We start from the raw sequence: 12,984 nt of genomic DNA, 5'->3' as shown, positions 1-12,984 counted from the left end.
ATACAGTAATAACACAAGTTGGCTGGCTCAGGACATGTTGTGAGATTTGACTGTTGATATAGAAAGCTGATGAACATCCAGTCTGGCAGATATTCCTTACACTGACTGCTATAGTACAACACTGATGTGTGACAGAAGCTGTTGATGTTATACTATACTATAATGTGTGTGTGATGAATCATGCCATACAAGTGTTACTTTTAGGGTAAAAAGTTCACGAGTGGGGTACATGTGACATGCATGGCCTGTGGTCTATAGATTATCACATGATCATGTAATACCCTTATTTGGTAAGTAGTATAAACAGGATGGTTAACATCACAGGGATTGAATACTTGTGGCTATTACCATGGTGACCATGTATATACAATGGTTAGAACCAATAAGTCCCCAAATTGTTGTGGCTCCTTCAGTTGTGTGCATACACGTTTACTTGCATGGATGGAATTTGTGAATAGTCTTTATAGTTGGTACCAAGAGTCCATAATAAAGAAGAGAGTGTCTAACTTCAATATAACCCATCAAAAATGACCCCGTTAAGTAAAGTAAGGTGAATTGGCTTCCCTTAAAGAATTGTTGATTAGCGTTAATTTGCCACGCGCGAGCCCTAATGAATTGAGCGATCTGCGCCGTCACGTGCGATACTTTTAACAGCTAGCAAGGCGGCATGGCGACTGCTGAAAGTGTGAAAAGAACTACCAGGAGTAAAGCAGCAGGTAAAGATAAGATTCACAAGGGGTAAGTTTTTAAAGCGTTATAAGGCTTAATTCTCAACGTAAGCCCCGTTCTTGTAGCGTGGCAAGCCGAAATTCCGAGAGTGAATGTCCGCTGGAACTTGAGCTAGAAGCAGCTACTGTAAGGCAGAAACGAGGGATGACTAAGGAGAACAGGTAGTAACTAAAGTCTGAACATTGACGCGTAATTATACTATAGCTTTTCTAGAACGCGAGATGGCTCCAAACCAACTGCAGAGAAGAAAGGAAAGGGCCGAGGAAAACGAGCAGTTCCAGCCAATAAAGAGCCGTCACAGACACCAGAAAGCTGCTTACCACCACCAAAGAAAAAAAAGTCGAAAGTAATGAACCAGAGAGAGAGAAATGAGATGCTGGCATCTTTAGAGTCAGTTGATCTTTCTGTACTTCTAAGTGAGGTTTATGTCAAATTTGATGAACAGCTATTTTCTGAAAAGTTGAAGAAAATCACTGTCAAGCTCCATGATACAGAGCAGCCCCTTAAGGATATAATCGTGAGCCATCGACTGTGTTTTGTTGGTCTGTATAAAGAGTGTAAAAAGGGGCCTGAATCCTTTTTGCGTTTCCAGTTTCAGTGGCAGAAGTACTGCAGTGCCTTCTTATTAGCCAGCCAGCACACCATGTTAGAAATTGGACTACCTGATCCAGTTGGTTATCAGATTGACGAATCTCGAACAATGTGGCTAAGATTCTGTGAAGAAAATGATGTGCCTGTCCCAGTGAGTAATCCTGTGATGATGACCATATCATCAGCATTGTACCACTGCTTACTGGGTCATGTTAACCATTTTCAGAGTAATAATTCCAGTACCACAAGTTCCAGTAATAAAAGTACAACACAGGTAGCTGATGGAGATGATGTGTATTTTCGTTTTGGTGGTGCAGCTATATCAGACTTGCTCCATCTTCATTACAAAGAAATGAAGCATTGCAAAGATGATCAAAGGAATATTTTATCCCAGGAGATATCGATTTTGCACTGTATGAATTCCAAGGATAAAGTCAGTATGCCAAGTTACCTCAAGTACCGTGACCAAGGATACATGTACTCCCCTGATCCTACATTTATACCATTTTTGAGACAAGTGGATACTGCAGTCAAAGAAACTGTGAATCCTGATTGGCTACACCAAGAAGGGGACAATTTAATTAAGGTTAGCTTACTCTTTGTTGTGATCAATTTAAATAACTGTCTTCCTTCTAGATAACACATGAAAGAATTCAGGAAGAGACAAAATTCTTCGATACATTCAAAGAGATACTGGCTTCAAAGTCACCAAACATAACGATCTATTCAGAAGATGCCATTAGGAATGTATTTGAAACATTTACAAGGAAAATCTGTAATACAAGAATTCAAGAATTCTTGTCAGCAACAAAGCAACAGCTGGCAACAAAGAAAGGCTTGGCATCAACAGTTGACATAAATTTAAGACCTACGCTTTTAGCTCATCATGCCAAATTAGAAACTAAGCTAGGAAGTAAGAAGTGATTTTTAACAAACAATGTGATTTAAAATTACACTGATTTTTTGTTGTAAGAAGTAATTTTCATTCATTATAATACAAACAATGTGATTAAAAAATTACACAGATTTTTTATTGTACGACTTCTTCTCCAGAGGAATTTGTACTAGACTTAGCTGTTCATCCCTGTAGTTGACACCGCTGTGATGTGTAGCAGCACATTGCTTGATTAGGTGAGCAGCTCGAGCAGTAGTATAATTCACCGAGTCCAATTTTCCACCAGCAGTAAACTTGTATTGGCTAAACAAGCTTTCCACAGCTGATCCTGACAGGCGAATTGGAGAGATAAAATATGTAGGATACGTTGATAGAAACCACTTGGAGAATGCTTGAAATCCATATACATCGATTCGTAGTAGGTCCCATGCTGTTAAACAAGATTATACAAATGATTGTCAGTCATATAAATAATTATACGGCTAAATCTAAACAGCTTGACACTTGTACAGTTATTGTTTATGGTAAACAAACTTACTTTGCCAAGAGAGGAATGACCGCTGGGTAGATGATGTATGAGGATATTGAGGATCTAATAACAAGTACAATGTGGTTCAGTACCTATATAATACCATAGTATGGCAGTACCTTTCTTTAGGATAGAAGTTAACCATCCAGAAAAATAATCATACCCCTTTGTAATGTTCTGAAGGACCTTGCTATCTAAGCTTTTGATCTGATCGTGTGACAATAATCCCTGTTCAAAAATGAAACTGCAAGCTTCTAGGTAGGCAAAAGTCTCCTGCGCTTTTGCTGCATCGTTTGGTGGAGGATTCTGATTCACGTACCAAAATAGTTCACCAAGGACTTGCTCCTGCTGTATAAACAAGTGGTACATAAACACAATACAAGGTTGTATAAGTCACATAACATTTCTATTTTTAAATACAACCTCAAATTTACCTGCATAATTTTAGCTGGCAATACATTCAGTTTTGTCCATGAGTCACGTAAACAATGAGCCTCCCTCAATCTTGGTACCATTCTTGCCTGACCATTGTGTACCCGTAGCAGTGACTGCTTTCCATCCAAACTCTGTAGAGTCTCCCCGTCTAAACTGTTTCGTCCCTCCTTCCTTGGATGAAAACAGTGCATTGACCATATTCTTCAACTATGAAATAGAGCAATTACTTAACACAACCATCATATTACAGTTACCTGGTGTGATGGACAAATCAACCAGAAAATCTTGTTTGGAGGATTAAAAGGGTTAATCATCCATGGCTCTACCTCATATCTGTCATTCCCATCCTCTTTGATCGAATACGCCCCATGGCAGTAATGACTTGCTTTAATTGTAGCAATATTTGCAGATCCTCCATCACAGACCAACAAACTTGTCTTCAGACCATGATGTTGAAAAAGCTTGATGGTTTCAAACAAACAAGCCACTACAAAAGTGGCTTCCACTGAGGCAGCAGATGTATAGTAAGGACCCACTATGTCATAGCTGCTGGTAAGGTCTCTCCAAATAAATTGTAGAATATAAGATGTTTGGCTGGCTTCAGGATCTTTTAGAATGCGGTAAACATCGCTCAAAGATGCCATGTCCTTCGATGTCATTGCCAACCCCATTAGTTGGTGGTTGCGGGAGTTCCACATTAACTGACAGGCCACCTTGACCTCATCAAATATCAAGGCTCCATCTGATTGTGGCTCTTGTCGTCCATTCTTTCGACAGTCTTCTTTAAATAAAACATACTGGGCCACTTGCTTAATGATGCAAACGTTACTTGCTCCTGGAGCATGCATGAAAGCTCCAGTGAATGCTTGCATGGTGGATTTTGATGGTAATTTTAAAATATCAAAACTTTGCAGAGCTTTGTAGGCTGCAGGGCTACGAGTATAAATAGCTAGGGCTACAGGAACAAACAGTGTGAAAGCAATAATACGGTATAATAATTCACTTACCCATACGGATAGTAATCATGTTCCACCTGTTCCCACGACCTCCGTTAGCTGAAAGAAAAGAGTAGACAAAAGTAATGCAAAACAAAAAAATATCACTTACTATTCTTTTCCTGATCTGAGAAAAACTGCTTTTGCTGGCGATCTTTATCTGTCAACCACAATGTCTTCATTAGACTTCCTACTCCATGCTGGTCTCCTTCCTGGTACAGCTTATCCAAATCTTCAGCTTGTGTTGCTTCCATTACTGCACACATCTCCACATTCTGTTCATCACTGAGCACAACCTCACTATCCTCTAGCCTTCGTAAGTTCCGAATGTTACTGGATCGTTGATATTGAGCATACCGTTTACGTGTTTGCTTGCTGGCAGGTGACATATACTGCAGGCGTGCTCTTGAAGAGGGACATTGCCTTTTTATCCTTCTGCTTGGGCTTTCTTCCAGGGTACGTTTTCTTTGGAGGTTTAGGTCATGGACCAAACGTTTGCAAGGAGGACATTTCATTTCACTAGCATCTTTCTCTGCTACCTTACAGTTTGATGCAGGTAAAAACCAGAGTTTGCAATTCACAGAATCTACTCGTGAAAATGGAAATTCTGACTGCCGAACACTTTTGATATGAAATCGAATTGTTTTGTGGTACTGATTCTCATAATGCACAGGATCAATTCCAGGACAGAATTTGTACAGAGATCTCCTGCAAAATAAATCACAAAGTTCTTCTACGTCATTAATTGATTTTATCTCTCCTTCACTCCATGGTCTCATCATAACATGAACTTTGTAGTGCTTATTCTGAATGGTAACACACACTCGAGGGGTCAATCCAAGTGGGGGGTGATTAAACACCGCCCTCTGTGATATTTCTAACACGGGGTTGGTGCTGTCCAGGCCATTGTATCTTAATGTAAACACTAGTTCTGGGAATTTACCAGCTATGCTGTCAATGATACTTTGCAAAAACTCTTTCTGCTCTATGCACGTAGTAGTTACAGGTGGAATCACTGGAGGTAGGGATGTTGACCTAGGTACAGATGATTCATCAAGTGCTCTAGATAACAGAAGCTGATCATTATAAGCAGCAACAAAACTTGATGATGACATTGCCTCTGGCTCGATTGGCATCACCAACGGCTCACTGTGATTTCCTTCCATCAATGCTGTGTCCCATTCTTCACAGTAACTATCGTCTGAAGCCAGGTCACATTCGTCAAATAACCAACCAGTTGATGATTCAGTCGAAGAGTGGCAAGATCGTTTTGGGAGTGACTCTTCCCTTGACGGGCGACAAATTCGCTTTCGAGACTGCAAGCGAGTAGGAGTGTCCCCATGTTCCATACGCCACGCTTTCAATTTGAGAAACCCACAATCAAAACCATGCTATTCAGCAAAGCGCACGTGATTCAATGCGGCTTCAGGCGGCTGTATTGAAGAGCTAGAAGGTGAGGTGTCGATAAGGCTTATTTAACACGTCTGCGATATGCGTGAATAAACTATAACATACGGAGCTACTAAACGGGGTCATTTTTGATAGGTCATATTGAAGTTAGACACTCTCTTCTTTATTATGGACTCTTGCTAGTATTTATTACTGTTTATGTGACGCATGTAACAATGCATGGAATTGGTAGTTATTATGCTTGATAATTATTGATAGAAAACATACAGTGCACGACATGTGCCATGGTGTTTATGTTGTATCGAGGGGGGGGGGGGGGGGGGGGAGGGGGATTGATATGACATTGATTGTAATTTTTATTGCTATAGATGGTGTGTACAAGTTGACTGTCTTAGGACATGTGCTTCACAATATGATAATGATCTGACTGTTATACCATTTAACTGATGGACATCCAGTATTATCCTGACTGACAACCATATATTGTATTTTTGAGGTAGCTATATGTAATGTCTGCGGATCAACAAATTTCAGGGTTTTAGTGGATTTATTTCCGAGGATCAGTCATCTTTCACTGAAGTTATCTATTAGAAAGCATATAGTCAACCCTAGTAATTGTTAATTTTTGAAGAAGAAATTTTGCGGAAAGCCAAACAACCACAAAATCCGTGAAAATTACGTCCCTAGAAAATTTTGACATATACAGTAACAGTGACTTTTTATACAGATGCTTTGTACATAGGCTCAAGATGCACAACCACACAAGGTGCACATGTAAATACTTGCATATACACAACTGTATACTGACTTGATAATGCTTATGTAACAATCACATGATCATTATTAGGCACCAGCCTATTATGCTTTTAATTTTGCTTATTATGCTATGCTGCAGTTCTCAAAATTTTTGCCTATTATGCTCATAATTAAGCTCAAAATTTTCTGCAGTTCCCATGTTTTGTTACTTTCCAATGGATAATGATGAACTTTTGCTTATGAACAATTGGTTAAATGTAAAAGTTAACGCTCGTTGTGCATTAAGGATTTAGCTGCATTGTAAACTATAATAATAATCATGTCAAATAAGTATACTCCACTGTGGCATCAACTGTTCTGTCCACCTTTTTCAGTGGCGTGCATTTTTGCTTACAGTATGACATAATTATTTTGCTTATTGTGCTACATTATGCTTGATGCTTTCAGGCACCTATTATGCTCAAAATTATGCTGGCATAATAGGCTGGTGCCTAATCATTATACCCATATTTGGCAAAGTAGCATAAACAGAATGAACATGACAAAAAATGAATATTTGTGCCTATCACCATGGTTATAACACTGTGGTTGGGAAAGTGAAGTCATCTAATTGTTGTGGTTCCTAATACTGTAGTTATGTGCTGGTAGGTGCATGCATGTGTATGCTTCCTTTTTACAAATGTGTGTGGAGTTTTAAATAGTCTATTGTTGCTTATTCATTGCCAGAGTCTTTCTGCCTTCTGCACAATTCATCACATGCAGTATATTTTACTGTTCTCTCTCTCTCTCTCTCTCTCTCTCTCTCTCTCTCTCTCTCTCTCTCTCTCTCTCTCTCTCTCTCTCTCCTCTCTCTCTCTCTCTCTCTCTCTCACCCGTGCATACAAACAGTTCATTTCATTATTACCACACATCTTCTGCCACTATAAAAGGCATTTTCATGACTTAGAAGACAGCTGGTGACCTTCCCTTTTTGCATGACTTACCACCATACAGGTGGAAAGTTTGGTGGGAAGAAAGTTTGGTGGCAAATTTGCCGCATTAGAATTTCTCATGGTGAGAAAAAAGCAGGGGCGGTTTTAGGGGAGTTTCTGGGGTTTCCAGAAACCCCCTCTGAAATAGTGCGCGCCCCTGCGATTCGTCTGGGTGATAAAAATTACAAAGAGTTATTATACATACTGTATTATATTATAGCATTTTCTATTGGCTAAACTTTATACTTTTGCCTTTGAAATCACCTTCACAGCGTTCAAAACCACGTAGTGACTTTTTTTTTTTTTTTTAGTCTTCAACTTGCAGCTAGGCTGAAGTTGGAACCAGAAACCCCCTCTGAAAATTTCTAGATCCACCCCTGAAAAGTTTGGCAAATTTGTTAATAGCTAATACAGATTTGTCTTGGACAAACAATTTGGTTTGGCTAAACATCACTTGCTCACCAAATTCCCCAACTTTCCTCCAGCTAAACTTTCTGGCTATATATGGTAATCTATATCAGGCTGATAGTAACTACAGTCCAGACTTGTCAATGATATATATAGCAATACAAGTAGTTTTCATGGTTCACAGCTGTACCTGCATGTGTGATAATAATTCATAGTCTGTTATTATCTATCAATTGACAAGATTGAACTGTAGTTACTATCAGCCTGAGCTGCTGTTTTGCATGGACATCTAAGAACAGATTACTGGAAAGCACTCATTGTCTATAATAAATTAATTACTGATATACTCAGCGAGTGTACTAGCAACTCTAAATATTATGCATGCAATCATGCATACACGTGTGCGTATGCGCATGCATTTCCTAGTCAGGACAGGTCAACACAGTTAGCAGCAAATAACACTGATCAGTTTGTAAACTCCATGTACCTAATGTTTGACAAAACATAAAATTGCTGCACAATAGTTTCATGCTGTGCATGGTATATCAAATGACACTAGCTACTATATATTATTCCAAAACACAGCTACGACATAATGTTTGTTAGTTCTGTCCCACTTCATGTTCATCTAATTGAAAGGAACAAATTGGCCTGTAGAGGCAAAAGATATTAACCATAAACTAGCCCCACAATACGTACATAGGGGCAGACTCAGGAATGAAAGAAAAACATTTGCCCTACCATGCATAGGTGGCTATACATTACAAGTGAGAGCTAAGCTCTTTTAACAACAATGACGGAATTAAAGTTATATTAGGAGTAAACTCTAATATACTTCACTATTGTAGTTGATACACATGTACACAACTTCACCATACAGCTATTAAGGTTGACTGAAAAAGATATCACAGCTAAAGGTATGATTATTCCACTACAGTCTGGTAACTAAACTGATTTAGTTTCTTTTTGCTTCTACTCAATCATAAAGTATCTGAGTAATGATACAGCTGTTATCCCGACTTTTGTCAAATAATAACTTGGCAAGGTAAATCAGAAGAAAGTAAAACATAATAATGTTGTGGCTATATTCATGCAGTATCTTCAGCATAACAACATTATTTTGTGTTGTGCATGCAACAATAGGCAATATAGTTTATACACACTAGTTACTCGTAACAACTACATACAATAATGTAAGTGGTGTTGTGTACACCAACAATGTCTGTAGTATGGTCGGCATATAGCAGTTGATGAACTAGTGAAGTTTAAGATCATATTCTCTGATTTCCATCACTTGACAAGACATCAAGTCCATGTCACTATACAGTAAAGAACAATAATACACTGTACATTCCATTCTTTTACTGATCCTGTTAATTTTGCAATTTAATGGCAGAAGTATGCTACCACCACTTAACTTAGACATTGCACATCACTCTGCTCTTTATACAACTGAAATGTATAAACTCTGTATTAAACTAATAATACACATCTAATTTATAGAGGAGGAATTCTGTGTGAGTCAAAAGTTTACATCTGTAAAACTCTGTAATTTGTAGTATACTCTCTATTACATAGTATTAATCATCACATTTCATTGTAGCTACTTGCCGATTATAAATGTTATAATATATTATCTCTACTTTACCATTTGCATAGTTAGATACGCTGTTTATATTCCTTGTATATGATATGGATGCTATGTTTGCTGGTCTGTCTTGAGTGTATTATGTTGTTGCTGCATCCTTGCAGGGGAATATGCATATGACAACTGATATATTAATATCATTAGATGATGGTATATAACCACAAGTTGCAATTGGCTGGCTCAGTACATGATACTCTCCTTATTGTGAGGTTTGACTGAACACTGATCCAGGTTCAGTCTAACAGATAAGTGACAATGTGACAAATGCTGTCAATTTTGTATTACAGTTTCTGTTTTATGAATCATGTCATACAAGTGTTACTTTTAGGGTAAAAAGTTCATGAGTGGTACATGTGACATACACGTGGTCTGCATTATAATCATGTCACATGATATACCCTTATTTGGTAAAGTAGTATAAACAGGATGACTGGCATCATGCATGGGGATTATACGTTGTGGTTATTACCATGGTGACCATGTATATACAATGGTTAAGACCAATAAGTCCCCAAAATTGTTGTGGTTCCTTCAGTTATGTGCAAGTGTGTGCACGCACATGTTTGCTTGCAAGCTAATGTATATGAATAGTCTTTCTGTAGCTGGTACTCTGCCATAGCAAACTTTTCACTAGTAATATACAATTATTAATTGAATGAATGGATCAGCTTACTTCTAAGCCATCATTATTGCACAACTAGCACTAGTATACTATGTACAATACAAAAAGCTTTGAATGCATACCACTGTTATACATAATCGTCATGATTAACTATGACAACTGGATTGAACTCATGAGAACTTTTGGTGAGCAAGTAAACGTTGAAAGATCATGATCACCACCTTATTAACTGTCTTTGTGCATGTACAAGTTTGTACTGGATTTTTGCATTCATGGCACCTATATCTACACTCTAAACCAGCCTGGTTTAACAATGCTGCATTGATGCATCTGTTAGAATAGCAGATGTCTTGTAGCTAATTGATTTAGCTAATTTAATGTTTTTCAAGTGTTTAATAGCTGCTGAGATCACAACTCAACAAATTGTTCCCAGCTATAAATTCTCTACTGAGATAGTTGTCCATGTATACAATTTACTGTCAACTCTAATAATATTTGAGTGCAGCACTTCTCACCAAATGCAATACCTACTGAAGCATTGGGTTCCTAGCTAGTATTTCATTTTCATGTGTGATCATATCATTACAATCTAGCTAACTTAAACATGCACACGCATACCTATACACCAGCAGCAGCAGCAGCAGCAGCAGCAGCAGCAGCAGCAGCAGCAGCAGCAGCAGCAGCAGCAGCACCAGCAGCAGCAGCAGCAGCACCAGCAGCAGCAGCAGCAGCAGCAGCAGCAGCAGCAGCAGCAGCAGCAGCAGCAGCAGCACCAGCAGCAGCACCAGCAGCAGCAGCAGCAATTCATAATATATACAATTATGACAACTCGTATTAAAACAGAAAACAGCTACACCTCGTACAAAATTAAAATTTCAAACACCGCACAAAAGTTACTCTGTCATCGTGACTATCAATCTAAAGTTCAGTACATATCACGAGCTACTTTGGTTGATGACGATCATTGTTGGGATTGAGTTGGTTGGAGTGATTGTCCAGGTCCGGCTGGTCTCCGGTACCGGAGTATCCTGGGGTATGTCCCTGATGGTTGGAGTTGTTAGGATTACACTGGTTGGAGTGATTGTCTAGATCAGCCTTATCTCCAGTACCGCTATAACTTCCTCCTTTATCAGACATCTTGACGTGGGGCCACTAATTGATGGGATGCCAATGATGGGCGGGGCTCATAAAGTCTCAGTATACGTGGGAGCTGTGTCAACAGCTAAGTGTCACACATGTACAGGGATGTTGTAAACACAACATGGAATGTGGAATGGAATGAAGTGGAATGGAATGAAGTGGAATGGAATATATGGTAGTGTGTTCCTTTGCTGACTAATGTAATTAATCATAAATTCTCTATAGAAGGTCTTCAGCCATTAATTTACTATGTGCAATGTGTCCTTGGGCCCTTAGGCAAGTGACTACACACTCTAGTATCATAATCTGTGCAAAAAGTACATCTGCTATGCACTGAACAGCTATAGCTACTCACCATAATTTATGAAAATGCTACCAGCCACCTAGCGGTTAGAAGGGGAGGGGGCAACTGGATCAATGCCCTGGCCTGTTTGGAACCCAGTGAAACACATTTGCTAATTACTGCAAGGGGCCTACTTTTATTTACTGCACCTTGTCCCTGTTGGCCCTACCAGTATGCTCTTAAATAGATGAAATGATCTGATGAAATAAATATGTCTAGTTGACTACCACCTTATCCCACAAACCACACTGACAGAGCACACTGGCAGGGGAAAATGGTAGAAAATAAGAGGGACCCTGTGCAATTATGAAAAGTATACCAATAGATTTTTACTGGGGCCTTAAACAGGCCATATTAGTCTGACCCTAATCTCCGATTCAAAGCAACAAATATTTGTGGAAAAGAAACTTCATGGCCAGCTGCAGGTTATAAATTCAACCCTGTCTCAGCACCTTAATGGATTCTCCCAGTAACTGGCTAGCTATCAGTCTATCACACAAGATTTTTCATATATACACTGTTGCTTGCACTGCTGTATGTACATATATACGTACATACCTATGTATGTATGTATGTATGTATGTATGTATGTATGTATGTATGTATGTATGTATGTATGTATGTATGTATGTATGTATGTATGTATGTATGTATGTATGTATGTATGTATGTATGTATGTATGTATGTATGTATTTAGACTCTATTTAGGCTGTTTTGGGTGGGTAATAAATCTCATATACTCCACCTTGTTTTCTAATATACTCCACACCTTTAAGCACAATATGACATATGCTCAAAATCGGATTTGTCCAATCGCTATGCGTTGTTCACGTGCAGTGATTTAACGAGCGCGATTATTTAGTCACGTGAGGACGCATAGTTGCCATGGCGCTAGTATTATCGTAAGAAAACCAGCCGCTTTTGCCGAGCATACAGCAGAAACAGCCATGGATGAGGTAAGTGATCTGAATGTAATGTGAAATAGAGTCTAAAGCAGTTATACGGGCACAATGTGGAGTCTATGAAATTTATAAACCCTCAGGCCCTTAGTAGCGCCCTTGCTTCGCTCGTGCGCTACAGCCCGGGCCTTCGGGTTTATAAATTTCATAGACTCCACATTGTGCCCGTATAACTATTATGTATGTATGGATGTATGTATGTATGCATGTATGTATGTATGTATGTATGTATGTATGCATGTATGTATGTATGTGTGTATGTATGTATGTATGCATGTATGTATGTATGTATGTATGTATGCATGTATGTATGTATGCATGGATGTATGTATGTATGTATGTATGTATGTATGTATGTATGTATGTATGTATGTATGCATGTATGTATGCATGTATGTATGTATGCATGTATGTATGTATGTATGTATGTATGTATGTATGTATGTATGTATGTATGTATGTATGTATGTATGTATGTATGTATGTATGCATGTATGTATGTATGTATGTATGTATGTATGTATGTATGTATGTATGTATGTATGTATGCAT

General features: G+C 38.6%; 2 protein-coding genes across 2 annotated transcripts; one reads left to right on the top strand and one right to left on the bottom strand.

Annotated features, from left to right (window-relative positions):
• Positions 1-476: 476 nt before the first annotated feature.
• Positions 477-3,099, top strand: LOC136257595 (uncharacterized). The gene is made up of 4 exons (XM_066050833.1): positions 477-738; positions 795-890; positions 943-1,906; positions 1,957-3,099. Exons 1-4 carry the CDS (start codon positions 668-670, stop codon positions 2,242-2,244), a joined length of 1,419 nt encoding a protein of 472 aa, XP_065906905.1. The 5' UTR covers positions 477-667; the 3' UTR covers positions 2,245-3,099.
• LOC136257598 (uncharacterized) lies at positions 477-3,283 on the bottom strand. The gene is made up of 4 exons (XM_066050838.1): positions 3,179-3,283; positions 2,864-3,092; positions 2,754-2,807; positions 477-2,645 (listed from the first exon to the last, which is right to left on the bottom strand). The coding sequence occupies exons 1-4, from the start codon at positions 3,257-3,259 to the stop codon at positions 2,338-2,340; spliced, it is 672 nt and encodes a 223-aa protein (XP_065906910.1). The 5' UTR covers positions 3,260-3,283; the 3' UTR covers positions 477-2,337.
• Between the last annotated feature and the right edge of the window lie 9,701 nt (positions 3,284-12,984).

This window comes from Dysidea avara, chromosome 6 (genome assembly GCF_963678975.1).
Source record: "Dysidea avara chromosome 6, odDysAvar1.4, whole genome shotgun sequence".
NCBI lineage: Eukaryota > Metazoa > Porifera > Demospongiae > Dictyoceratida > Dysideidae > Dysidea > Dysidea avara.
The sequence above is the reverse complement of the archived record's forward strand: the minus strand, read 5'-3'. Positions and strand labels throughout refer to the sequence as shown.